The sequence below is a fragment of the Chroicocephalus ridibundus genome, chromosome 8, assembly GCF_963924245.1.
Source record: "Chroicocephalus ridibundus chromosome 8, bChrRid1.1, whole genome shotgun sequence".
NCBI lineage: Eukaryota > Metazoa > Chordata > Aves > Charadriiformes > Laridae > Chroicocephalus > Chroicocephalus ridibundus.
This window is the reverse complement of record NC_086291.1, coordinates 14,310,890-14,337,005: the sequence shown is the minus strand read 5'-3', so window position 1 is coordinate 14,337,005 and position 26,116 is coordinate 14,310,890. Positions and strand designations below refer to the sequence as shown.

Here is a 26,116-nt window from a genome sequence, read left to right as displayed (position 1 = left end):
TTTAATTATTTTTGCAGAACATTCATTAGTTCATTTTGGAGCATTAGGATAAATAAAACTGAGCTGCAGTAGTAAAAAAAGAGGAAAAAAAATGTAATGATAGCACATGACTTTTTTTTTTCATCATAGTTGCTTGTTAGGGTTATACCAGACATGTGTAACACCGTTACTTTATAGGTCAACCTCTTGGCTTAATAGTGCCTCTTTTTATGCACAAGCATCTTAAAAGCCAGTATGTTAATTCACAGAAATGAGCCATTTGCATTTGGTTTACGTTTACTTGCAGAAATGTGACTTTACCTGTTTCATTAAGATGCGAATTCTTGTATTTTTTCAGATTAGTCATTTAAAAACACCCCTGGAGATGCTGCAAAAAATTAATAAGAATACTTTGGGACCACTTTTACCTGTAGATGTGATTTCGTATGTTGAAGCGCTATCTTATGCATCGCTGAATGCCATGCACTACCCTGTTTCTGACAATGAAGCACTTCGTAATACGACCGTTAACGTGAGTGAATCAAGCCTTAAAGTTGTGAGGTTTTTTCTCGTTTTACAAATAGCGTATGACTCTTCCACTTAAAAATATTCTTTTATTTACAGGTTTTGGTTAACACTGTGAACAATTTTCTACAAAAAGACAAAATTACAGTCTGGGAAGCTCTTCCTGGAGATAAGCAAAGACAGAGCCTGACTAAGCTGCTGCATACTGCAGAACAAGCGACGCTTCTCATGTCGCAGAACTTCAAAAAGACAACACAGCTAGATGCTAATGCAAGTGACATAGGTAAGATAAAGAAAATTAATCTAAGGTATACTTCAGATGTGGATTACACTGAGGAGTTTTTCAGCACAATTATGAAGATTAGAAATGGTGTTATGTGAAACACACAGGTGTTAATTTGTATGAGTTTCATAACTAACACCTGACTTTCAGTGTAGGTATCATAATTTTCAAAGACGGAACGTTTAAGACCGGAGCCTAGAAAAAGTTTGAGAGGCTGTGGGAAGTTGTCCTTTCAGATTCTCTTTCAATCTCTGTCACAGCGAATGTGGATATGCACAAAATTATCCTGTGCATCTTATATGCATAAAAACACCAGTGGAATGAAAATCGGATTTGCTCTGCACAGCTTTTTGACTCTTTTTGGTTCAGTGAAGGTATTGTCAATGAACTTGGAATATGGATTGTACCTAGTGAGTCAAGTCTTGAGTGGCTTTATTTTCACAGAAATTTCTCATTTTCAGAGGAATTTCAGCGGAGGAGAATTAGTCTCCATTGCGCCATTTTGCTCTCCTACCTTCCCCTTGTGTGCTGGTGTCTTCACACCAACTCCTGCTGATTTTCCTGTGGTAATAATAGTTTTACTCCTCCTTCAATGAGAGTCGAATAAGGCTAATACCAGCCACTTGTGAAAATCCTACTCCAGTAAAGCATTGGTGATTCCCTTGTCAATGGCCACTCCTTCATTTTTATTTTTCTGAATGTACCCAAACCTGATTTCTTATTTTAGAGTCAGTACAGTCCTTCAGTGCCTCGTACTGGCTTGCCGTTTTAGAAGATCACTTGATGAGAAACATCACTCCTTTGGTTCCGAGCCAGGTCAAACCACCTGTTCTTCCCTCACCTTTCTGAAACTAAATTAGCTGGAGTGATGAAAAAAATAGGGAGGGACTTGTTCCATGACATACACTCTGTAGAAGCAGATTTATGTTAGTGCAGAGCGGCTCCAGGTCTGCAGCAGACCCAGAGCGGTGCCTGGAGCTGGCTGCAAAGCCCCTCTTCTCGGCTGGGAGCAGAGGCACTCCTGGCCGTAGAGCTGAGGCCATGAAGGTCAAGAAGAGAGAGGATTCGGGTGCAGCCTCTGGTGCCAGCGTGGACATCAGTTAGACCAAGGCGACAAAAGAAAGCTGATCAAGAGAATGGGAAGGAATTTCCATGTTGAAAGATCAATCAATTTTTGGTTTGGTTTTGTTCTAAAACGGGAAATTCTACGATTACTTTTCCAAATTGGCGCCAAACACTAAAATTTTCTGTTATTGACCCTCAGCATGAATATATTTTCCCCAGGGCTTATACATGCCCCACACATCTATTTTGGGACAAGACCCACAACATTACCCTTCTCTCTCCACTGCTTTTTATGGTGCAAGCTCTTGAGCTACAAGCTTTTCAAAACTCCAGCCACAGAAAACTATTTCTTACGTCCTGACAAACATTTTCTGACAGCTGGTCTATTGAATAGCTCATATTATTTTTGTGTGCTGTGCTATAAGCAATGCAGATGGTCTAGCTTAGTGATATTCCTCCATCAGTCAAGTTTTAGATTTTTTTGTTGTTGTTTTGGGTTTGTTTTTTTTAAAAACAGCCTGATTGACTTTTTTTTCTTCCCATCCTGGGTGATTGAAACTCAGCAGTATAATGAACCAAGTAAAGAGCTCAATGTCCTCTAATGTAGTTTTTGTCCTGAGGGGTGATGCTTGTTTGTTTGCTTTTTGACAAGACACATCATTATTTCATGGTGCAATGTGCATTTGGTAGCATGGATAGATAACTATAAAATATATACTTTTCAAAAATTGGCTTTTATCAAATGTTACTATTCAGTAGAGAATTTTATGCTTTGGTTTTTATAATTGTGATTTGTGGTCCCTTTCAGAAATGCATTTTTAATAAAGCAATAGCTCTTCCTAAAGTAACCTGCATTATTCTTTCCAGTGCCTAATTTAATGCAAGGTAAATAAAAGACCATATTTTTCATGGAAAGAGAGCATGAGAGCATGTATGAGAAGTATGAGAGCAAAATGTATGCATGATAATAACAAAACATAGAGGTTTAAGCAAGCATTCTATATTAATAGCATTTTTCTTGAAATATTTGGCACAATGATATATTCTTAAAATTCGTGGTAATTATGCAATCCAATGGCCCATTTATTAACCTCACTGTAAATTATGGCAGACCATAATGAACCTGTGATTTGAACAGTATTTTTCTTCTTTTGCAGCACTCAGGGTTTTTGCTTTTGATTCACACCGCATGAAACACATTCACCCTCATGTGTACATGGGGGCAGATTACATAAAGATCTCTCCAAAGAAGAGAGAGGAATCTCATCCTAATGGTAAGAAACAACGGTTAGAGAGTAGGTGGGTTAATAAACACTTTGGATAGATTTGTACCCACTAGTAAATAACCAAATGTGCAGTTTACCAAGACTGAGCTAATTACAGAGGAGTCAGATCACCTTTTTTTATCATTTTACCCATTTATTGTCTCAAGCCTGATATTTCTAACATTAGCAATGGCACAGTGGGTATCCAGTGAGTTTTAACACTGGTCTTGGTACCAGAGACTTGAGTTTTAGCCTTTTCTCAGCTGTAGATCTGCTGTGTGACCTTGGACTGGCCCCTTCAACTCGCTCTGCCACTTCTCCTCCAAAAATCAGTGCATCTTTTCTATTTAGAGAGTAGCTCACTGGGGCAAGACCATGTATTCTTCAGTACCAAAACCAGCAGGGTCCAGATCTTGGCTTGGACCTCAGAGTGCTAGGGAAAAGGCTTACAACTGCTGTCATCACTACAAATACAGAAATGTCTTTAAACACCTCTGGAATTAAACCACCTAACCTAATAAACACAGACAAGATGTTTTTTTTTTTTTTAAGTCTTAATCTTCCAGCTAATCTGAATCTCACCGCCTAAAAATATGGTTTATCTTGGTACCAGGGAGAAAAAAGATGACATTTTTTTCGATGAGGATTGCATGCTAAAATGCCTTTAGCTATCTTTTCCCCTAATTGTCTTCCATCCTGGCTCCACTGTAATGGAAGTCAAAGCAAGCCAGGTACTTCAGAGGGGCCCAGTATTTACCTCAGGTCTGAGCCACTTTAGTTTATGAGACCTGACAGCCAATTGTAGCCAATTGCAGAACAGCAGCAAGCATATATTACTCCAAAAAAAAATATATATGCATATATCTAATCAGAATTTCCAATGCCAACACACATTTTTATTTCTAATGGCAGTTACATTGTTTTAAATAAAGCTATATTTCATTGTCTCTAAAACATTTTTATAAGTATTCCACGAAGATTCCATCTGTTTTGCATATTTTATGCAATAGCAGTAATAATGTTGATTGTTTATTGTTTCTTTAATGTCTTCAATTTTGTTCTTCTATAAAAATCCCACAAACTACTAAACACGGTCTCTTTGATTGATAGGCACCGTTGCAGTTGTCTTTCTGCGGTATAACAATATCGGTTCTTTGCTTTCATCGCCTAAAAACCACTCCTCGAAAGACACTTCAGAGCAGAGACAGACAGTAAGCTCATCAGTTATAGCTGTTGCAATTAGCTCAGATCCACCTACACTCTATGAGCTCGAGAAAATAACATTTACCTTAAAGTATGCCAAGGTAAGGGTGTTTTTTTATCAACTTCCAATAAAACAAAACAATAGCTAATTATTTTTTGTGATGTAACCATACCTGCAGTGTATGATATACGGAGACATGATTCTGTTGTTTGCTGATGTGAGTTTAATCTTATTAGAGAAATACATGACGATCTCAAATGTGACATCCTAAGTGCAATGCACTAAATATGATACAGCTGAAAAGTGCTGTGGGACTAAAGCAAGGGCAACAATGACATCTTTGCTGGCTTGTAGCGTGAATAAAGTGTAGATGCCTGAACCAGAGAATGTGACAGGATCTTGACTGTTCTGTGCTTAGGTGGGGTTTTTCCTGGAAGTTTCTCGGGCGGTTAAGCATGCATACTAAAAAAAGTGAAAAAATGTTTCAAAGTTAACGCAAAAAGTTTACCTGGAACTAGGAAGTAATAGCAGAACCTATAGTGTTGCAGCTTTGCTATTTCTGAAATCTGAACGCATTTATTTAAAACTGAGAGTTTTATTTCCAGTATATATATATATATTTTGCTGGCTGCACTTCTATGTGAAGAATCATCTCACGAGGCACAAAGATTTATCAGAACAAGCCAGTGAGACTCTGTAGGGAGGTGGGCAGTGGGACAAGGTGTTAACCTTGGTTATGCAGCTTTTAAATGTGTTACTTGCCTTCTAATTTTTGAGCTAGAGATTGCCTTTCTATAAATTTGCATATATTTATACAGCCTCCAGTAGAGTGGGGACCTTATCCTTCACTAGTGTTAGTGAGCACTAACTGTAATCAATAATACTAATAGTCTTGTTCATCGCTGTCGTCGCACCTGATCCAGCAGGTGTGATATGACCCTGGCTCTCTCCCAGATCACTTTGTAAAATGCACAGAATCAGTCTCAGTTTTCAAGCTGGTTGTTTGGAAGGGACTGTGAGCAGGACAAGGAATGTGGCTGTAACCTTGGGGTTTAGTCCATGTTCACCAGGTGCAGGGGTATATATATAACAATGTTTTCAGTAGGTAAAAATTTCAATACCTTTGCAAGAGCCAGAAGGGTTCAGTAATCTGATTAGCCTACATGTCTGGTGGGGTGTTAGCTGTGCGGATAAAAGGCTTCCGTCCCCAGCCATGTTTTAATTGCTTGGAATAGGCCTTGCAGAATGTGCTTTTTGTTTCCCGACCTTCCAATGGTAACAAGCAATTTTTAATGAATTGCACTGGCTAACGTAAGAAAGGTCTTTTGATGGGAAATATCCTGCCTTTTGCCATCAGTAAAACATCTTGTTTCTGTTCCAGACTGCAGATAAAGATATTAAATGTGCGTTTTGGAACTACTCAGCAGACACAATGAATGGCAACTGGGCTACAGAAGGCTGCGAGCTGACACATTCCAACTCCACGCATATCTCATGCAAATGCAATCATCTGACTCATTTCGCTGTTCTGATGTCCTCAGGTGGCTCTGTTGTAAGTGCCATTTTAATTTAGTGTTTTACCTGATACTTTCCCCTGTCTTCATTCCTTATGTTTTTATTTCAGTGCAACTTACGTACTTTTCCCCCTTGAGGTTGTCTCTTGTTTTTGTTCAGCAAACACACAGTTTATTGTGCACAGAGCAAACAAAATTCCTCCCATATGCGTTTGAATTTCCTTATGTCCTTCTGCAGTATTACAGAGCAGTGATGCAGCAAAGTATCTTGTTCCAAATACACAGTCTGTTGTGCTTATTTTTGGTGCATTGCTTTTAATTTTAAATCCCACTTTAAGACTGCTGTGGGATTTAACTGGCATTCGTTGGTGGTCAGCAGCCATATGGCCCTGAATTTCTCTCTCACAAAACTTTGCCACCCATTTGTCTAACCTTGGCAACTAAAAATCTGCTTTAAATTCTCTCCTGAGAGTTTGCAACAGCATAATCAATTTAAAGTTTATGACTGTTAAACATGGACGCTCATGACCAGGATAAAATTGTGCGAATGACCACTCGATTTATGTCCTTCTGATATGAAGAGGCCCCATAGGTTTCCAGGGTCTGCGTGGGGATCTGCAGGAGCTCAGGTCCTGCCTCAGGAGGCAGCTTTATAAGGTATCAGAGCTGACAGCAAGCACAATATTAGCATGAATATACCGTATTGAGACAGTTCTCTCACACTGTGAATTTCATGCTGATAGAGGCTATTTCCTGGTTGCTAAATAGCATCCTAAGTCGTCAGTTCAAATTTAAAACCTTTGCAGGTACTTACATAGTTATTTTGAAAAGGAAGGCTGGAAGAGAATAATCTCTGGTCCTTTATTTTGGAAAAAAAAAACCAAAAACCTTAGATACATTTTATGGTCAGCTGAATACTATCCTGATGCTGATGCACCGTCACGCATTTCAGAGATTCTTTGTGCAAATACCAAGCAGGAAATGTAACTGTATTCCTATACAGAAAATATTCGCATCCAATATTTAAATGGCCTGTGTTTCTTTGGAGAATGTTCATGTTACATATCTGCAATAGGATTTGTTTGAAGTGATTGTTATTTCAGAGTCTTGTTTTGATCATGTTGCAAATTCAGTAAGACGGTTATTCAGTTTTGCTTATCTAAGTCACTGCTGTGATAAGTCCTTTTATATTAGAAAATGTTCATGTCATATTAATATATGTCCTACTGCCAGTGTATTTGTCATTCACTAAAATGATCTGATTTTTAAAATCATATTAGGTGATGCTGATGTTAATAAAAAGTTTTGTTAAGAAATATCAGAAAATGCAAGAGCGGGAATATATACAGTTCATTTCTAATTTCCTCTGGAATTATATCTGTCCCACAAAAAACAATACTTTTTAGATTATCCAAAGTGTACATTTGCAGTGAAACTCTACAAACAGTTTTGATTAATATTTTGTAGAAAAGAAAAAAAAGAACTGTATTATAGAATGAGGTCTTTCTTGAGAAGGTACAAAGCTGTTCTTTTAAATATTATATTATAATTTTCCCCCAGGGTGTTACAAATTATAACATTCTTACAAGAATCACTCAGCTAGGAATAATTATTTCGTTGATTTGCCTCTCCATGTGCATTTTTACATTCTGGTTCTTCAGTGAAATTCAAAGCACGAGAACGACAATTCACAAAAACCTCTGCTTCAGCCTTTTCCTGGCGGAACTTATTTTTCTGATTGGAATTAATATGAACAACAATAAGGTGGGTAGTTTTCACTTGTATCTTGATTTTGTGTTGTAAAGTAAATATACAGTATGAGATACAATCTTCCATCTACTTCCAGTATTTCCTAGTGTCAGTATGAATATTCTGGTGACACTGACTTCCCAGGCTAGTCACAGGAAACGTAAAATGGTCATTGGAAGACGTAGGGCCTTCATCTGAGCTGGGTGACCCATTTAAACGAAATGGGCTTCATTTAAACTTTGTCACCCTAACCGAGACTGTGCACTCAACGTGTTCGGCACGTTCACTTTTCACATCCGTGTGGATGCTGTACAAAGGCACGTTGGTGGCTCTCTGGGTAGCGGTTTTCCCTAAAAGCCAGGCCAGAGCTGCAGCCCCAAGCTGGCATTTAAGATACTGTGCTGCTGGCTGGAGAGCCCCTCTCCTTTCTACGTGTGAGGTCGTGCCCTGTTGCTTTTCATACAAGTTGGGCTGTTGATTTTTACATCTCAGATTAGTTTCAGGAAATTAAATTATGCATAAATTATCCAAAAACCCCTGCTATAAGTAGCTGAATAGGATTTAAAATTACTTGAAAAGTAGGAGCTGCTGTCACTGAGGTAGTACTCCAGTATTGATTGATTAAGAAATATCATTTTACAAACACTTTGTAGTAACAAAAGGTATTTCAGAAATAATTCCTTGTGATAGCAATTACATTGCTATCAAAACCATAAAAATGATCAGGGAAGCAAACAGACTGCTCAGCTCTAACGATGGGATCAGCCTTGCCAATGTGTTTATACAGTTTTTCTGGGAAGACGTGCACCAATTTTAGAAGTTGAATGCAGTTTATTTCTTTCACTGGTTGCTACAGAAAAGGCCAATGAACAAGGGTGCTCGTGGGTGCAGGCCAAATTCTTGTCAATCAGCATTACATCTGGGCTGCTGGACCACCACTTCAGAGTCACTGGGTTGCTGTGCATATGCTGTTATATTAACAGAGACATGTTAATAGAATTATGACTCTTGCTTTCTCTGATTGAATTTCTAGCTCTTCTGTTCAATTACTGCTGGATTACTCCATTATTTCCTTCTAGCTGCTTTTGCGTGGATGTGCATTGAAGGTATTCACCTCTACCTTATAGTTGTGGGAGTCATCTACAACAAGGGTTTCTTGCACAAGAATTTCTACGTCTTTGGCTATGTCAGTCCAGCCGTGGTCGTTGGAATCTCTGCCGCACTGGGATACAAGTACTATGGGACCACAGAAGTGTAAGTGACTGTTTCTGTGTCCGAATCAACATACATAAGGACGCAATAGTCACAACAGCATGTTTCACGGCATTTTCTGCTGTTTACTTTTCAGATGTTGGCTCAGCACAAAGAATAACTTTATATGGAGTTTTATAGGACCGGCATGTCTAATAATTCTTGTAAGTATAATTTTCATTTTTTATTGTAGTACATAAAACCGATAATAAAAGGTGTTTAATAATCACCCACCCATTGCCAGCATAGCTGTGAGTGCTAATTATAGGGCAGAATTGGCTAATTTAGACCTTTTTATAGTGTCTCTAAATTATTTATATGCTGTACATCTAAATACTTTACTAGCCTGAAAAATTAATGTTTGACAAAAAAAGCTCAATATAAGATCGGAGCTTTTTTTCTTGCTTGCTTTCTTTTATGCCAATGGTTTGAGAAATTCTGTGAAGCATTTTTGGTTTTTAAGAAGAAGCATCTTTGTATGTCGTTGGCATCTCAGCATGGCTCAGCAGGAGGTGTACACAGACACTATCCTAGCAGACAGATAATCTGGTTTTTCAGATGTTGTGTGACTTAATCTCTTATCAGTGATCGGTCATCTTTGTAAGATTAGACTGTCATCTTTATGGTTTTATCACTCGCGTGTACCCTGTCATCATCAAAGCTATTTTAAACTAAATTGCGACGTCAGAGAAAAGAACCCGCTATTTCACATGGGCAGACGAGTCAAGTATTGATAGCCCTATTTCAGCTGTGAAGAGGGACTTTTTAATTCTTATTGGAAGTGGTTTCAAACCTGCAAATTTGGCAGGTATTACTCGTTCCGTTCTGAATCGAGACGTTTTTGGTGCCTCGGGAGCATTTCTAAGTGCTATGAAGTTTAACAAACCATTCCAACTGTAATGGGGCATTATTGTGTGTGACTGGGCTGACAGTGATCTGGCAATAGCTGGAGCTAACGGGAGGAGAAGGTGCAATGGTGAGGCCTCGTGACATCTATGGTCAAGTCAGCTGTAAGCCTTCCTTGCTTTTTAAGCTATTTGGCGATAAACGTGAGGATTTGTAAAAAAGAAGTGGCAGTGCCTAACACACGCAAGATGATAGTAAAACAGTTTTGTTTCAACGTGTTAGCCATTTCAAAGCTGAATAAAGCATCAGGTATAATTCTGGTCAAATTCCACCCCAAATTCCTGCTGTAGATTGGGGACAGGCTGGGAGCAACCTACCAGATGCAAGTGCAGGGTGATGCTTCCCCATCTCACCCTCCTGGTGAGCACAGCAGACTCGGAGAGAGGCAAGTAACCTGCCTTGGCTCAGTGCTTCTGGGGTCAGAAGGCCCTGATGGTGACTAGAGTAAAACAAGATCATGGGGAGAGACCATCTTTTACTTGGAAATTCTTACAATTCTTAGGTTTAAGCCATCAATTTTCTATTTCCTCTTTGGACCTTGCCTCTTTCTTCCGTGAAGGCAGCAGGGTTGGGATTTTTTTGTTGTTGCTCTCATTCCTGTTCCTCATGTGCCTCCAGGTGAAGATTTATGGGCGGTGATGTATCACTGCACTGTTAGCGCAGGAAAACCACATTATCAAAATATACAAAATGCCCCAAATTTATGCATCTGTGACATTGTTTTCAGCTCCAGCTGAGCTGTGCCTGATGCGGGATCTTAGGTGCACAGTACAGAGGCCGAGCAGGTCTGCAGTGGCTTTGATGTAAGTCTAGCTGGCCACGGAGGCAAACTCGCCAAGCTGGGCCCTGAGGCCCGTAGCCGATCTTTGAGCACTCCGGATCTTCCAGCAATCCCTGCAAATTAAAAGAAAAAGGGGAGGCAACAGAAGCTGATATGGGCCCCATGCACCGATGCAGTCCTCATGTGGATGAGGATACCAGCCAGACAGTGTCTTTTTTCTTCTCCCGCTCCTTGCCTAGGTGAAGCCACACAAAGGAGCTGTAGCTGGACAGCAAATAGCCCTGTGGTTGTTTTGCTGTTTTTTGTGCGTTACGGAAGTATTTTGTGATAACTTGTTTTCACAGTATTCACATACCTTTATTTATTGTCTCTTCATCACCCTGCGCTACTGGGCCTGGGAGGAAAGGCAACCCACTTTCAACAAGCTGCTTCATCGGCTGGGTGATTTTTTTGAGCATTTGGACAGCTTGTTTTGAGGGGGTGATAGCAAATTGAATCTTGAACTGCAAGAGGGGTGTTTTCAAAGTGTGCAGGGAGCTAGGTAATTTGCTCGTGCTCTATCCAGGTTATTGTTTATGGAAAATATGGGAAACCTTATGAAAATAGGCACTGACTCTAGAATATGATGTTGGTGTTAGATGTCTGCTCTGTGTAAGGCACATTGGTGGCGGTAATTGTTTCCATTGTCCCATCTTCCTGTTGATCACACTGCATGGGCACTACCATAACAAAGATTAAACTCTTTCCAAAGTAGTGCCCCTCAGGAAGTCTTTTTAATTACAGAAGCCGATCTCTTTCCAAGATTTCCATTCTGCCCACAGCTAATTAAAAAAGAAAAAAAAAAAAGTTACTAATTGAGGACTCTGAAAAGGAAAAGTTGTTTTTGTTCTGGGATAACCAGATAGGGCACTGCAGCCCTCATATAGAAAGCTGCAAAATCTGTCAGCTTCAAGCTTACCTTTAATCTTGAGCTTTGTCTACTAATAGCATTGAGTTGGCAGGTTTTCCAAGATAGCCTGGAGAGTTGGGATATCAAATCTCTGGAGAGCTGCTCACCACAAACCTGATTCTTGCACAAAAACATTAATCTCATTGTCAGGACAAATGCCCATGTGCCCAAATGGTGCTTTGAGTTTCTGCGAATGAGGACCCAGGAGATTTGTGGTTTGGATTATGCTGTAATATGCCTTTGAGCCAGCATGTAAATGGTGAAGAACAGAATCAGTTCCGTACCAGTGGATTTTCTGTCTCAGGGCACATGGTTTCAAACACATCCTTGGACTTCAAATCTGCAGTAATAGTGAAGCATAGGGAGCTCAAGTGTGTACCAGGAGTACAAACTAAAGTTCTCCTCTGATTGCCTAAGCAGAAACATTATTTCTGAAGGTGTTTGCTTATTAATATTAAGGTTCTATTAGAATTCTTAAGTGCAAAGCAATGACCTTATTGATCCCATCTAAAACCTATTTTTATTATTATTAGATTGGTGACTGTACATGAAAAGGAGTGGGTCAGAAGCTCTTTAGATGGAGTTAGCAAAGAAAGGGCATTTTAAACCTTTGTAAAGCAGGCTGCAAGCTGAAGATAATTTCTACAACTTATTTCTTCCTCCTAATACTCGTAATCTTTAGAACCACAACCATTTTAGCTAAAACTATGCAGTAGATGATTAGATCAAAGCATACAAGTATGCAGAAATTATTTATAACAAGTATTTAAACTTTTAATAGAAAAGTGAGTTTATCACAAGCTTTAAGGGACAAACATTCACACACACCACAACCCATGCCTGATTGAGGCATGGACAAATACAAGCTCCAGAGATAAAAGGTAAAATGGAAAAAAAAATCCCTAGAACATTTTCTTTTCTTTTGTAATACAGTCTTATAATAATAATCTCCCAGTAATAAGTGTGTAGAATGGTAATAACCATTTGTCTGCAGGGTAATGTGGCTGCAGTTTTGATGAGCGTGTAATGTCAGCCAAGAACAAACTCCTTCCCATTGTGGAGGACTTCTACATGGCTTTCCTCACCTCTGGCATAACAGCCCGCTCTGCTTTGAGTGGGAGCAGGGCTATGTAAGGGCTTTATTCTGCATCACTGGCATTTTTGGAAACTTCACCTTTTAAGCTCTGTGGACACAGGATAAGTCGCTCCACTTATGAGTCGCTCCACTGTGAGGGACGGCTATGTATTAGCTGCCCAGCTGGCAGTAGAAATGACGTCGTTTGGAAGGATTGGGCAAAGACTCTTAACACTGTAGTTATGGAAGTCTACAAGCCATTAAAAGGAAAATTTGCAAGAGAATCGCAGCTACTCCAGGTGCAGCTATAGGCAATCCTTCTAATGTACCTCCCTGCCACAGCCTTCTCCCATTAAATCTGTTCACTTGAGCTTCGTGCAGCAAGTTCAAAGTCACCCATGATAACATGATTTGCACCATTGCAGTATTGACAGAGTCATGCAGGCTTGACTATTGTACCCACTGTCTCTGCCACCATAAATTGGCGTACCTCTGTGAGGAACCGGGACTCAGAAGTGTGACATGTGGTAACATTAACAGGTGCAATTTGCCGTTCAGTATAGATCTATCAGTATCATTTGTTGAGATCACCTCTGTAATAACAAAATACAGACTTGCTCCTTGAGGTTGGAACATTTCCAAAATTGAACATCATCCAAATAATCCTCCCTGTGGCTTTTATCCAAACATCCTAGTGCTGTGCAGTGAGGAGGTGGCTCCTGTACGCTCTTCCTTGTTTTACTCCTCTAATGTGTGTTTTCAGGGACCTTGAAGGTGTCTGGCTTGGCTTCAAGCTCCAGTTTCTTGAAACAATTGGTAATTGTAGTGTTTGCAACTACAAAAATGGCTTATAAATGGACCTTGCAATTTTCAGAGCATTCTTGTAAACTTGACTTGGAACATACAAGCGAAGAATAGCTCTTGGGAGAGATGTCCTCAGAAAAGCCAAGTTCTTTGTATTAAGCATTCCTGTATGTTATAAATATAATGAATAATCAACTGTAAAGCAAAAATATTCTAAGAATTGCAGTGATTGATTAACCATAGTGTTTTGAGCTCCCCATGTATAAATGAATGGGTAAATGAATAAAATATACAGATTGCGGTTGCAAAATACAAAAAAAGTGACATATGAGTGATGAAAGCAGGCTAAGAGTAGAGTAATGCTTTTCATTAAGGAACTGCCTGCATATTCATTAGAGCTAGTCGATTACTTAAAAAATATATTCATCAGATAATTTATTTGATGAATTTTACCATTATTTGTCAAATAATTTATTCAACAAAAAAGGTAAAATTAATGGAATGGTGCATTCATCAAATCTTATTGGACAGCTCTAATACTTATTCAGTTCAGTACATTTAGGTTGATTCAGGATTAGTAATACTGCTGCAATCAATGCAGAAAAATTTCCTGGCAAATCCATTACTCTGCTGTTTTCTCATATACTCACAAATTTCATGTATTTAATCTAGGCCATTCAAACGGAACATCTTTCTTGCAGAAAAGTAAATATTCAAAGAGTTTAAAGTGATACATTTTCCCAGTCTTCAATATTGAGCATGATCTGACAGTCCGTTGCTCCAGCTTTAAAAAAAAAAAAAAAGGGGGGGGGGGGAAGGCAGCCTTTCTGAGGTCAAACACACCGCACTGGTGTAATCAAGTACACTGCCTCTTTGGGCTTCTTCACATTATTATTCCTGTTCCTCAGTGAAGCAGCTCATGTTCATTACTCTTGATATTTCTTGGTATTCTAAGGATTACTATCAAAAAAGTTGTTTGATGTCTGACCTCCATCACAACAAACCATACCACCATCTCACATTTTTACTGAATATTTATGCTTTGGAAAATTCAGTGGCTTTTTTTTTTTTTTTTCCAAAGGGTTATTTGTGATAAATGCCTAGTTAGGTTTCTTAGATAGATGAGAAAAGTATACTCTGTACCATTTACTGTATGTTTTTCAGAAAACAGCTGTTTTAAACATTTTTTTATATCTACTCCTATTCCTCAGTCTGCCTTTTTAGTGGAAATAAATTTCCTACAGGGACTAGCAATGGCTTTATTATTCTTTATGAAAGAATAATAGTCCCCTTTTCATTAGCTCCTCCGTGGCTTCAGTTAAAGGTGTCTCTGTTGCATTTCTTATGCCATTGTGGATAAAGTAGAGATAATTAATTGTATAGTGGCATTAGAGACTGAGTCTGCAACTTTGGTTGAAACACATTAGTTCAAACCACAACGTTTTTCAGCAACAACAATACCTACTGTGCTAAATAATCACTGAGTTGAAAGTGCTTGCCCTGTTCAGTGGACAGGACCAGCTTTAATCTCCAAGCCACAGCTCCCATACCCACATACTGCCATACCCAACGCAGGCAGTTTCTCAGCAAGACCAGGGCTTTCACGTGAAATGAAGGGTTTTCTTTCCTTCTGTCCGTCATTATAGCCCCTGTTCTGAAGTCCCTGGAAATACTTGGAAAAAGAGGCTGTGGCCGTTAGTCTACAACTTGAAAATTACTTGCTCTTACGTTGTTACATAGGAACAAATTCGTCACATAAGGCTCAAAGATCCTTAATGTTGTTCCATATAAATTTTTTTTTCATTAAAAAATCAGCATAGCCAGTAGGGTTATAAGAAAAAGCACGTGAAGAAGTTCTCCCTCAGATTCACTGAAAGGACTTTGGACTTGAAAAGTCAAGCGTGTCTTCTGGCATCAGGAGGGAAGCAAGCAGAAACAGCAGGGGGGGGAGTACAGGTGGATGCCAAGGGGAAGGGGAAGGGGAAGAGCACCCGCAGGTGCCAGCTGGTCGTGCAGATTTCCTGAGATGTCCCACAGCTCGGTGCAGGTCAATGTCCCAGGCATCCTTCTTCTTTTCTAGCAAGATAAACTGTGACCACTATTTTAATGGATCCAGGTATATTAAGCTTCAGTGGATATTTTTTTTCAGGAAAGCCACACAACTGTCTGAATCAGGCTTTTTTTCTTTTTTTTTTTTTAATTGCTTAATATTCTTTTGGCAATTCTTTACATTGTCTTGCTATAAGCACAATTACTATAAATACATATGCTTACCCTGAGTTGTTCATTAAAAGGACACCGTAGGTTTGCTTTAGATAGTTAACATAGACTGATGATGTCTTTTGGACTTTCTTAGCAATTACATAATGACTACATCCACACTACATATTTTCCCACTCAAATCACATTTTGTTCCACTCTTCTACTGCCCCTTTGAGTCATTGCTCACAGGCATTTAGAGAAGCAAATTTAAATTCACGGTAGTAGTTGCATGTGAATACTCTGTTTGGAACTCTCACTTGGTCATTGAAAGAGCTTTTTGTAGCCTTGGTAAGATCAGCAAGCCACAGCATGGGATTTTCTGACCACATCCACAGCAGAACTGTGAATATTTCTAAAAAACAAAGGGACACATCCTTTAGAGGATTTGGCAAACTGTGGAAGGCGTGGACAGCTTTCTGCCAACTATTCACACCTCCAAAATGGCAAATCTAGCCTGTTGTCAGACTCTCAGTCGCGCTCCTGACGCTGCCTCCCTCCTGGTAGCTCGTTCATTCACTGAAGCTATTTGTGCTAAAAGATAATATACAACTGTTTCACTCCCCTTTGCCAGGTAGAAATACTTCTGCAGGGCTCCTGCATACGGCTCCAGATGCAGCCTAAGACAGGTTTGCATTTATGCAAAGAAACCATCGGAGAGGTGTAACGTGTAGTCTGAAGTCTTTGATGCACCTGGAATCAGTTCATTAAACAGCCTGATTTATGTCATTGCCAGCTCCCAAGGAAATACATCTTCTCAAAAGCTTCTCAGAAAAGGAGAAGAGTAAATCTACTAATTAATTACACTGCGAGCAAGATAGACCCTAGTCCTACTGCTGGACCTAGTTGGGCTAACATTTATGGCTGAGGTCAGAGTCAGGTACAGCCCTACTGGTTCATCCCTCCTGCCCTTGGCTGCGGAACTGAGGTTAAATAAGAATATTTAGGTCAGTATGTGTTTAGCTTTGCAATCCAATAAGAAACAACATTGAATTCAGAAGTCTGGGAAGCTGTTTACTCTGATGAAAAATACAGAAACCCGATTTATTTATATATTTATTTACAGCTTGCTGTAAGTGTTCTAAAAATATAAAGGAAGCATTTAATTGAGTCTAAATCTACAGCTTGAGGTATGTATAAGAACAACTTTGAAGTATTCATATATGGAGAGCAACCCTATGTGAAAATTATGTATTTCCTGAGACAGGCATTGAAATAAAGTCTCATTTAGCTATGGTTAGACTTCTAAAACAAGTGAAATTATTAAAATCTTAGAATCATAAAATTCTAATCCTGCACTATTGATAATATTTCCCCAAAATATATCCTAGAGGGGGTTTGTTAAGGTTTTTGCTGCATTTTCTACTCCCAGATAAGACTGCGGTTGTATACCTAAAGCATTGGAGAAGGTATATTCACTGGGGACAGGATAATGAGATAAATCAGGCAGGAGACAAACCCATACTGTTTGACTGCCAGCTTGTGACCAATTTTATGCAATTAATATGGCATACATTTTCATTTTGAAGCTTAAACTGTTGTATTGTTAATAGCTTAATTCTGTTCTCCCCTGACTGAAATAACGATGACCCACTGAATGTTGTCATTTTACCCAGCCATTAGCCGTACAGCCAGAAAGACAGAAACGTATCGCTCTCTGTGGCAGAATTCAGACCATCACAAGCTCATTAATTCAAACACTCGTAATGAGGGTCATTGTAAAGACTGATACAGATACAGCTGCTCTGAACTTCAGACATTTTTTGAAAGAGCCAAATTCAATATGATATATGTAAAAAATTCAAGTATATGCCTAAGAGAGCAGCAGGAGAAATTTTCTCATTCTTTTTTGTGAGATCTGACATCAGCATATAGATGGTTTCATCAATTATTGAGACAGAGACTAAGAAAGGAAAAAGGAATGATTTGGGGGTTTCGTTTTTGAAGTTTGAATGTAAAGTGCTCAGACTGAATGAGAACTAGTATGTCTGAATCTTTAGAATTAGCTGCCTCTTTCTTATACCTTCTCTTCTTTGTAACGCTAGAGAGCCTTAAAAGGCTGGTATTTAAAGTGTTTTAATAACTTTTGAAAGGCTGGAGTGTATCCTTTACACACGGATATCATATCATATATGAAATTACCGATTCCTTTTTCTTTCTATAAATACATGTGTATTGGAAATAGCCTCAAAAACTCAGTCTCATATTAAACAATTACTGCGCTGTTAAAAGAAGAACCACCTTTAGATAGTCCTGGATGAAGAGCTGTGGGGTGAGGGAGATCCAGGTCTCTCTGCTCCAGTGAATATTTAATTATTTATATGGCACGGAATAGATCCAGCAGGGCAGACAGGGCGATAGCAGTGAATAGCTGGTACAGAGGCTGGAGAAACTGAGGGTCACAGCCTAGTCTGAATATTAAGTACAACAGAAAATTGTGCCCGTGTCTCCAACATCCTGGATAAATGCCCTGTCCACAGGGATTTTCATTGTTCGGGAGTGTCCTTTCTGGTTTTAATCAGAAAAGCTATCCTAGTCAGGAAGCCTTTCCTGGTGAAAGTATAGTCTAAACCAGTAAATGTCTTTTACTGCTAATGAACTGACATTTTTCAGCAAAAAAATGCCGGGAAAAATTTTCTTGAATTCCTGCCTCTCTCCTGTTTCATTTTACCAGATGTCCAAGTGGTAACTGAGCTACGGCAGTGAAAGATGGACCATTTCCCTCTGAGCTTTCAAGTGCTCTTTTGTCTTGCTTAAAAAAAGGGAGGGGGGGGAGGAAGGAAAAAAAGATTTCTTAGTTGCCAAATTTGACAGCTGTCAGCTACCTTGATGGGGCAAAATGATGATAGATCACTTCACTTGGTATCTTACAATTTAATTGTAATTAATTATGAAAGAAGCTACAACTCTTCAACATGAGTGCAAATATTTTTATTTGCAGGCAGATGTTTTGCATGCTTTATTAAATTTTGTGTATTTCATACCATTCAGTGCTTAACTAAAAATAGCTATCATTCTGTACCTACACGGAGAGCGTTTCACGCAGTGCGAAGCACTAACATCATATTTACTTGAGGATAGAACATTATGTTACTCTTCCAGTATGTAAAATACGTACATTTAGCAGTGGCATTAAGGACCTATTTTAAATATAGCAGTTGCTAAGCAATGTGCTATTAGCAGAACTCCAACAGCTTGGAACAGTTAGGATTTTAGGACCTACGTGCTCATTTTTATATTATTACTTAGTTTGCAAAATACGGTTAGTAATCAACGGAGAAGCTTGTAATTTGCTTAGACAATAGATGAGGTGGTTTCTCAGTGGTCTTCTGGATCCTCATCTTAGGAAAAAGAACCAAGTAAATATTATTACGTCTTGTCTATGCATACAACTCTGTTGTTTTCTGCTACAAACTGCGGATGGGTGAAATTCTGCTGCGGAGGTCCCAGAACTGCTAGGAGTAGAAGCCAAAGCAGCAGTATCTTGATCTACCCGTGCCCACTGTTGGGCAGTTTTCCTTCATTGCAGAAGTACTCTCTTCAGTTAGCCGTGGTGGTATTGAGACAGAGGGAGGGATGCAAATCTGCAAACAGATTTACAGGGCCGCCCTAGCTCTAGGTGGAGGTAGGTTAACACCACACCGAGTTTTTCCCTTCCTATCCTAAAATACATGTGATTGATTGAACAGAGCTCCCCAGGCTAATTCCTTTGGCAAAACTTCCTTATTGTTGACAAGATGATTAGGAAAGCACCAGGAAATTTCTTTGAATTTGCAATTGCTTTTTCTCTCCTGTGAATTTCTTTACGAGGAAATTATCTAGACCAATGCTGTGGCTGTGGGTCAGATCTTGTTCCACTCCGGAAAGCTCTGAACTCTTCCTTGCGTGTCCTCTCTATCGCACCCACCAACATCACAGTTGTGAACGTGGGAACTGTACCACGGAGATATCCAAAACACAGCTGCAGGAGAATTTCACTGTCCTGCTCTATGTCATAGTGTGCATCCATGATACATGCAAGCGCTAATCTGCAGAGTGGAACAGGCAGCAGCGTCCACCGTTGCCCGTGAATTCCTTGAGACTGCCGCTCTCTGTGGTGTGTGGAGGTAAAGACTTGACAAAGGTGGCGGCAATGGGAGTTTTATCACTTAACGGGAGTTCTGCCATTGGTTTAAGGGGGCCAGAAGTCACTCCAAAGTCCTAAATCCTCGTGACCTCTCACACAAGTGAACTCCCCAAGAGAGATGTACCTAACACTTACCATCCTCCCTTTAAACTCAGTCATGGGTATACAATAAAACCTAGCTACTCCAGATTTGTGGTTCCTTGGAGATTATCCGGGGTTATACCGACACATAAATGTAGTTGCCCATATCTATAGAGTCATGATTTCATGGGATCCTAATAATTGCCCTTATTTAATGTCTGTTTCACATAAATATATTTTAAGTTTCCTACCATTTGTTCATAAATACACCACAATGTTTTTAGAATTTAAGAGAGCTAAAAATACTTTTACAAATATCTTTAAGGAGAAATGATTCCCTGAAGATGTTGTGAGCGGAGGCTGTTCCTATATCAGCCCTTGTCTTTGATTAACCACTTAAAAAAAAAAAAAAAAGAAAGATTAATTATTAAAATTAGTCCTGTAGTGCACCTGAGCACGCTGAGCGAAACCTGATTCCCACTGAATCTTGGGGGGAGGGAGGGCTGAGGATGCTCAGTACCTCACAGAACTGGACTTTCAGGGAGAAAGTCAGAGGTTTCCTTTGTGAAATAGGAAGGACTGAATGCACTGTTTGCCCAAGAGCAGTTTGGGGTGGTTTGTTAAATAAATAAAAAATAAAATAAAAAAAAAGAGAAAGAATTCAGTTCTGGGCTTGGAATCAATGCAATTCCCCTTTAGCCTATTAGACTTGCCGAGAAGCCCCTCTCAGGACACACGGCAGTTTCTCTGACTGCTCAGCCATGTAATAACACTGAAAACAAAGGCACGAGAACTTACCGTGTCACACTGTAATGTCATTATTCACTTGATAAAACTGCGGCCGGGCCACAGCATTTCACGCTTTGGGTTTGCCCAAAGCTGGGGAGTAGCTCTGCTCATTATACAGGTAACTTCTCCCCAAAGCCGGCGTGTGGCAGCAACAGTCCCCAGGCTGGACCTTTCCAGGCCCGGGCAAAGTCTGTCCTGAGCTCGGTTTCACAGTTGCCTGCACATCTTGCTCTGCTCCAGCTTGGCGCCTCTCCGGAGGCAGCCTGCCTTATGTTTTTTGTCATTTCATTCTCATTCACCTTGCCTGTCACCTTAAGGCAGCCTTAATTATAACGTCATCCAAGGTTTATTCAACAAGATCTGAAGATTGTGCTTTAATTACAAAAACGAAAACATGCGATTACAACCAAAGAGTATAAATCACAGCATTTGGCTATAAATAGCAGCTGAAGCCTTTTTAGACGTTTCAGTGTCTGTCATCCAGAAGTCCCTCACTTTGTCCCAGCTGGAAATTTCAGGAGTCCAGGATTCCTTGTGCCTATCGATATTTTAGATGACTTTTACAGGCAACTACCTCCATTTCTGCTCATTTGAAGCTCAGTTTCGGATACAAATTCAAAAGTCTTAAGTGGTTGTATCTTTGGCCGTGCATTTTGGATGCCTTGACTTCCCATCCCATTTGTTGAAATACGTATGGGTCTTTAGGGATATCAGACCATTTCCCCTTAGTCCTACCCAGTCCAAATCCTCAGTGTTCCTACTCAGACCAACCGAACATTTTACTTTACATTTCCCAGATATAGCTGAGGCTACTGGTATGTTTGTAGCAAAGAACATGCAGAGAGTATCAGGCTGAAGCAGAAAATGTTAAGTGTGGGATACTTGTTGGATTAGGAGTTTTCTCTAAAGGCCACACTTGACACATTATTAACATTGGCTAGCTTTTTCTCCTGGATTTACTCATGAGTTCATGTTATTTTCCTCAAGTTTTGCTGCATTTCCGCGTCACAGGACAGTTACAATTACTTTGTTGTTACCTATTTTGTACCTCAACGGACAAAATGCAGTTCAAGGGGGCTCTAACTTAGGTTGAAAAGAAAAAAGAAAAAAAAAAAAAGAAAAAAAACACAACCCTATGTTGCCTAAAAGTTACTGTTTTGAGAAACTGAACATTGTGTAAAGGCAGCCTATGCACTTTGCTATACGTATTTTTTATTAATGGAGTGCTTCAAACTGGGGCAAAAACCGACATAAGACTTTAATAAATCTTGGAAATGACCGGGTATTTCAGAAGTTAAGCTCACCCTCATTACCCTGTAACACTACCTCCTGCGAGGCTACCTGAGACGTATTGTACAGTAATTGTGTTCTGGCAGCTGACTCCGAGAAGCCGGCGTTAACCTCTCCCGCTCCCCTGATACGTACAGATTATTCCCATTAGAATGAATTGATGAATGAAAAGATCGTAGTTAATGGGTATTACTTTAATGCAGAGGGCCAAATCCTATTATCCTGTGCAACGGACAGTGTAAATAGTATTTGTGTAAAGGAGCCCCACTGGGACAAAGAGAAATGGAGCCCGCTGCCGCGAGGCCCCACATCTGCCCATTGCCTGCCCCATCCGTGCTCCGCAAAACCTCCCAGTTCTGCAGCTGGTTCATGTGGCCGAAGGATAACGGGGCTTGGCCCACAGAGCTTCTTACAGGGGCTATTAGTGGCAATAGGAAGGCTCTCGTTGACATTAGCGATCTTGGTGATGGGCCAGCAGAGAGGAAGGTTGGTCGCGTGATTTGCGCTTGCCATCTTGATGGCAGTTTCTAAAGAAGTAGCGGTGCGTATTCTCCGTGCTCCTGGTACTTTGATCACATTTCACCCTACCTTCTTCAGATTAACGAGTACATTAGGTGGGTTATGCAGATTACAGTGTGTGCGCTAAGTTATTTGATATATTATTCACCAACAAATATAAGATAAAAAGTAAGTCTGCATATAATTACCCACAACTGCTGGCTGACTTATAATTAACTTTGAAAAATTGCTGGTTTAGGAGATATTATAGATTACAATTTTAAATATAAGGAGCTTCAGAATAGCTCTCACGATCAGCGCAAGTACAAGGTATTCAGTGAAGGATTAATTCCCTAAACTGCTAATCAGCTCTATCTCCTGTCTTATCAAATTGTAAATACATTATGCTGTATTAAAGTATGAGGATGCAGCTAATTAAAGCAGAGCCTGCATTTAATATCAGGTACTCCCCCCTTGACACAACAAAAATGTTCTAAGGACATACATAACAAGTGTTAACAAATGAAAGTGATTCTTTTTACAGTGATGCTGTGCTCCTACAGCAGCCTTTTGTTTTCATCTCAGAGGATTATTTGATTTTTTTTAAGAAAGAGAAGGAAGGAGGAAAGCCACACAGTCTTTCTGGAGAAACGAGTTGGGGAAGACATAATTCTATTCATTCTACAGCTGGTAGCCCACAGGAACCAGCTAAGGGATTACAACCAAGGATCTACAAATAGTATCTGGATGACATCCAGCTAAAATTTGGTTCATTTACAAACATTTAAACTAGATTCTGATGTTAAATGCTGCAAAGGAAAATAAGATCTTTTTTTTAAAAGCAAGAAAGCAAACCCATCCACATTGTTACAGGATGCAGTATAAATTTAAATGAAAGATCAGTGAAGCCTAGCAGAGCAAACAGAGGTTCAGAACCATAATTGAGCATCATTTGCAAAACTGCTTCTTTTAGTTGCTTTTTTCTGTTTCAAACTCAAATAAAGCAATGCCATTATAAAGAAGGCAGGGCAAAAAAACATACCGAAATTATTCACCTGTAAACCAAACATAAACTATAAGAGAGAATACACAGCAAGGAGCCTTTCAACCAAAGTTAGTTTTTTAAAAATTCTTTGTGTAAACCTCAAAGTTTTTTTGTGCCACTTGAAAGTTTTCACACCCCAAAGACCTCAGAATATATGAGGTTATTAATGTTATTCAGCAACAAAAGACATAAATTTTGTCAAGATCTACACGACACAGTACAATAGAAAATACATTTTATTTTCTTTTCTCTTTTCTTTTCTCCTTTTCTTTTCTCCTTTTCTTTTCTCTTCTTTTCTTTTCTTTTCTTTTCTTTTCTTTTCTTTTCTTTTCTTTTCTTTTCTTTTCTTTTCTTTTCTTTTCTTTTCTTTTCTTTTCTTTTCTTTTCTTTTCTTTTCTTTTCTTTTCTTTTCTTTTCTTTTCTTTTCTTCTTTTATTTTCCTTTCGTTTCTTTTCTCTTTTCTTCTTAAGTATGTCTACTTAAAGAAAAAAATACTCAGCAGGAAATCGAAGAGATTTACCAATAAAATCAATAAACATTTGCAGACTGCTGGTAGTGATATTGTTGAGATAAGGTTGAGTTACAGCCCTGTTTGATCAATGTTTATTACAGGGCTCATATTTTTTTAATACAAGTGGATCAGAAAAGTGTGGGGGTTTTCCGCTCCCGGCACTGGATTCTGTAGGTTTCGTATACACAGAAACTTTATCTGGCTTGTTTCATTTAAATGTGTAACAGTTATTGAAATTCAAAAGCATCCTGGTTTCAACTAAAAGTTCTTTCTTCACTACCCCCAGGTTAATTTGTTGGCTTTTGGAGTGATTATTTATAAAGTATTTCGACACACTGCAATGTTAAAGCCAGAAGTTAGTTGTTATGAAAATATAAGGTAAGTTCGACATTTAATACAAATTCTACCTTCTGTAAGTTTAAATACAGCCAGAGATGAAAGCGAGTATTCAAAAATAACAATGTAATCTTCTGGAAGATGCATAGAAAAATAAAGGTTTTTTTTCTGTGTGTAGATTTGGAGGTAGATTTTGCAGTCTTTCTTGCCATTGAGCAATACCTTGTACAGTAACGCTGGGGTGGCGTGAGAGGGTACAAGGAATAAGAGTGGCCCGTATCAGCCCGTATCAAGAGGGTAAGGCCTGATGGCAAGGTTAAGGTGGTAATTGTCCTTTTTTCTGAAGTACTTTCCACAGCCTCTATGCAAGTCAAACCAGATTTCAAAACTTATGCCTGAACTGGGACCCAAATATTTGCCTTGAAGTAACAAGTACTACAGTGATAAGAGAATCAAGCCATTCGCGTTATTTGTAAAAAGTCTACAGTAGGACATTGTGCTTCTGTGGCGTTGGGGGGGGATTCTCTCCAGGATTTTTACTTTGCATGCTGCTATGATTTTTCCATCAACTCACTCTCTTTAAAACTGATTTATAGGGACCTTGAAAAGCGTTTGTGCAGGAAAAGCTGAAGTGTACTACAGGGAACATTGAAAACAACTTACTGTTTGTGTTGCTTAGGAACACTCCTGCAGTTTCAATGCATTGCACTAGATTTATAGTTAGGATTTAGCAATTGTTTGATTGATTACTTTCTCTTATTCCTCACTCTTCGTAGCTTCATGTGGTGAGCTGGTTTTAATGAAGTTGAAAATTATTCATTTTCAGAGGAACAGTGCTAAAAATGTCTGTTGTTCAAAGGAAGTCCTGCAATGACTGGGCTGAGAATGAATAAGAAAGTAATCAGTGGCTTCATTGCCAAGACAACATGCTGTAATTTGCTCAAGTCTGTGAGCAGGGCTCTACGGCATGTTCGAAAAAAAAATCATAGCCAATCAGTTCCTATAATTTTAAAGCATCAATATGCTGACCCAGGAACTATTTGAGAGCATTTGTGTTCTAAAAACAAAATTTATCAAAGAATGAAAGAAAGAAAGTCTAGTTTTCCAACTGGCACCGTCTTCTGCAGTGAACCTGAGAGGCAGCCCGAGAACCCTTTGATGTCATGCACATGCACTGACCTAAGAGCACACTGTACATTTTTCTGGATTATTTTTTGAGGAGGATCAGGGGGAGGAGGAAGAGTGGGGGAATGCTTCATAACAGACATATGGTTTTCCTTGGGGAATTACACTAACAGTAGATTTAAATCAAATCATATGGTGCTGCAGTACACCAGAGAAAACATATCTGAAGATTAAAGAAGCCGGTGTTTTAAGGCCCTCCAGTTTTTACTCCTTTGCTCTTCCGCAGCGATTACGTGAGCCTACTCGTGCCACGGTGTTACAGCACACCCTAAAGAGCAGCCCATGCATTTGCACTTCTCAGGCTTCTGCAGCTGAGAAAAAAACTCCCTAGGCAGCATTCACCGTCCAAAGCAGAGGAGGGAAAATAACACGCTCCTGCGCGCTGTTCCCAATGTTGCTTTCCTGTCTAGATCCTGTGCCCGCGGTGCTCTTGCTCTCCTGTTCCTCCTTGGGGCTACCTGGATCTTCGGGGTCCTCCACGTCGTACAGGGATCTGTGGTTACCGCATATCTTTTTACAATCTTCAACGCGTTCCAGGGGATGTTCATCTTCATATTTCTTTGCGTGTTGTCTAGGAAGGTAAGTGTCCCATTCCATGTGGGAAGCAACTCTGGTGGTCTTGTGCCCAGCCCTGCAGGGGAGCTGT

General features: G+C 39.5%; 1 protein-coding gene across 2 annotated transcripts in view; it reads left to right on the top strand.

Moving 5' to 3' along the window:
* The window catches only part of ADGRL4 (adhesion G protein-coupled receptor L4), a 77,008-nt gene that overhangs the window by 48,794 nt on the left and 2,098 nt on the right, over positions 1–26,116 (top strand). For both annotated transcript variants that reach the window (XM_063344195.1, XM_063344197.1), the window contains 10 exons: positions 338–511; positions 604–787; positions 3,010–3,126; positions 4,228–4,421; positions 5,703–5,873; positions 7,396–7,599; positions 8,618–8,838; positions 8,933–8,999; positions 24,236–24,327; positions 25,881–26,049. In XM_063344195.1, coding sequence (XP_063200265.1) covers positions 338–511; positions 604–787; positions 3,010–3,126; positions 4,228–4,421; positions 5,703–5,873; positions 7,396–7,599; positions 8,618–8,838; positions 8,933–8,999; positions 24,236–24,327; positions 25,881–26,049 — 1,593 coding nt within the window. The remainder of the gene's footprint in view (positions 1–337; positions 512–603; positions 788–3,009; positions 3,127–4,227; positions 4,422–5,702; positions 5,874–7,395; positions 7,600–8,617; positions 8,839–8,932; positions 9,000–24,235; positions 24,328–25,880; positions 26,050–26,116) is intronic.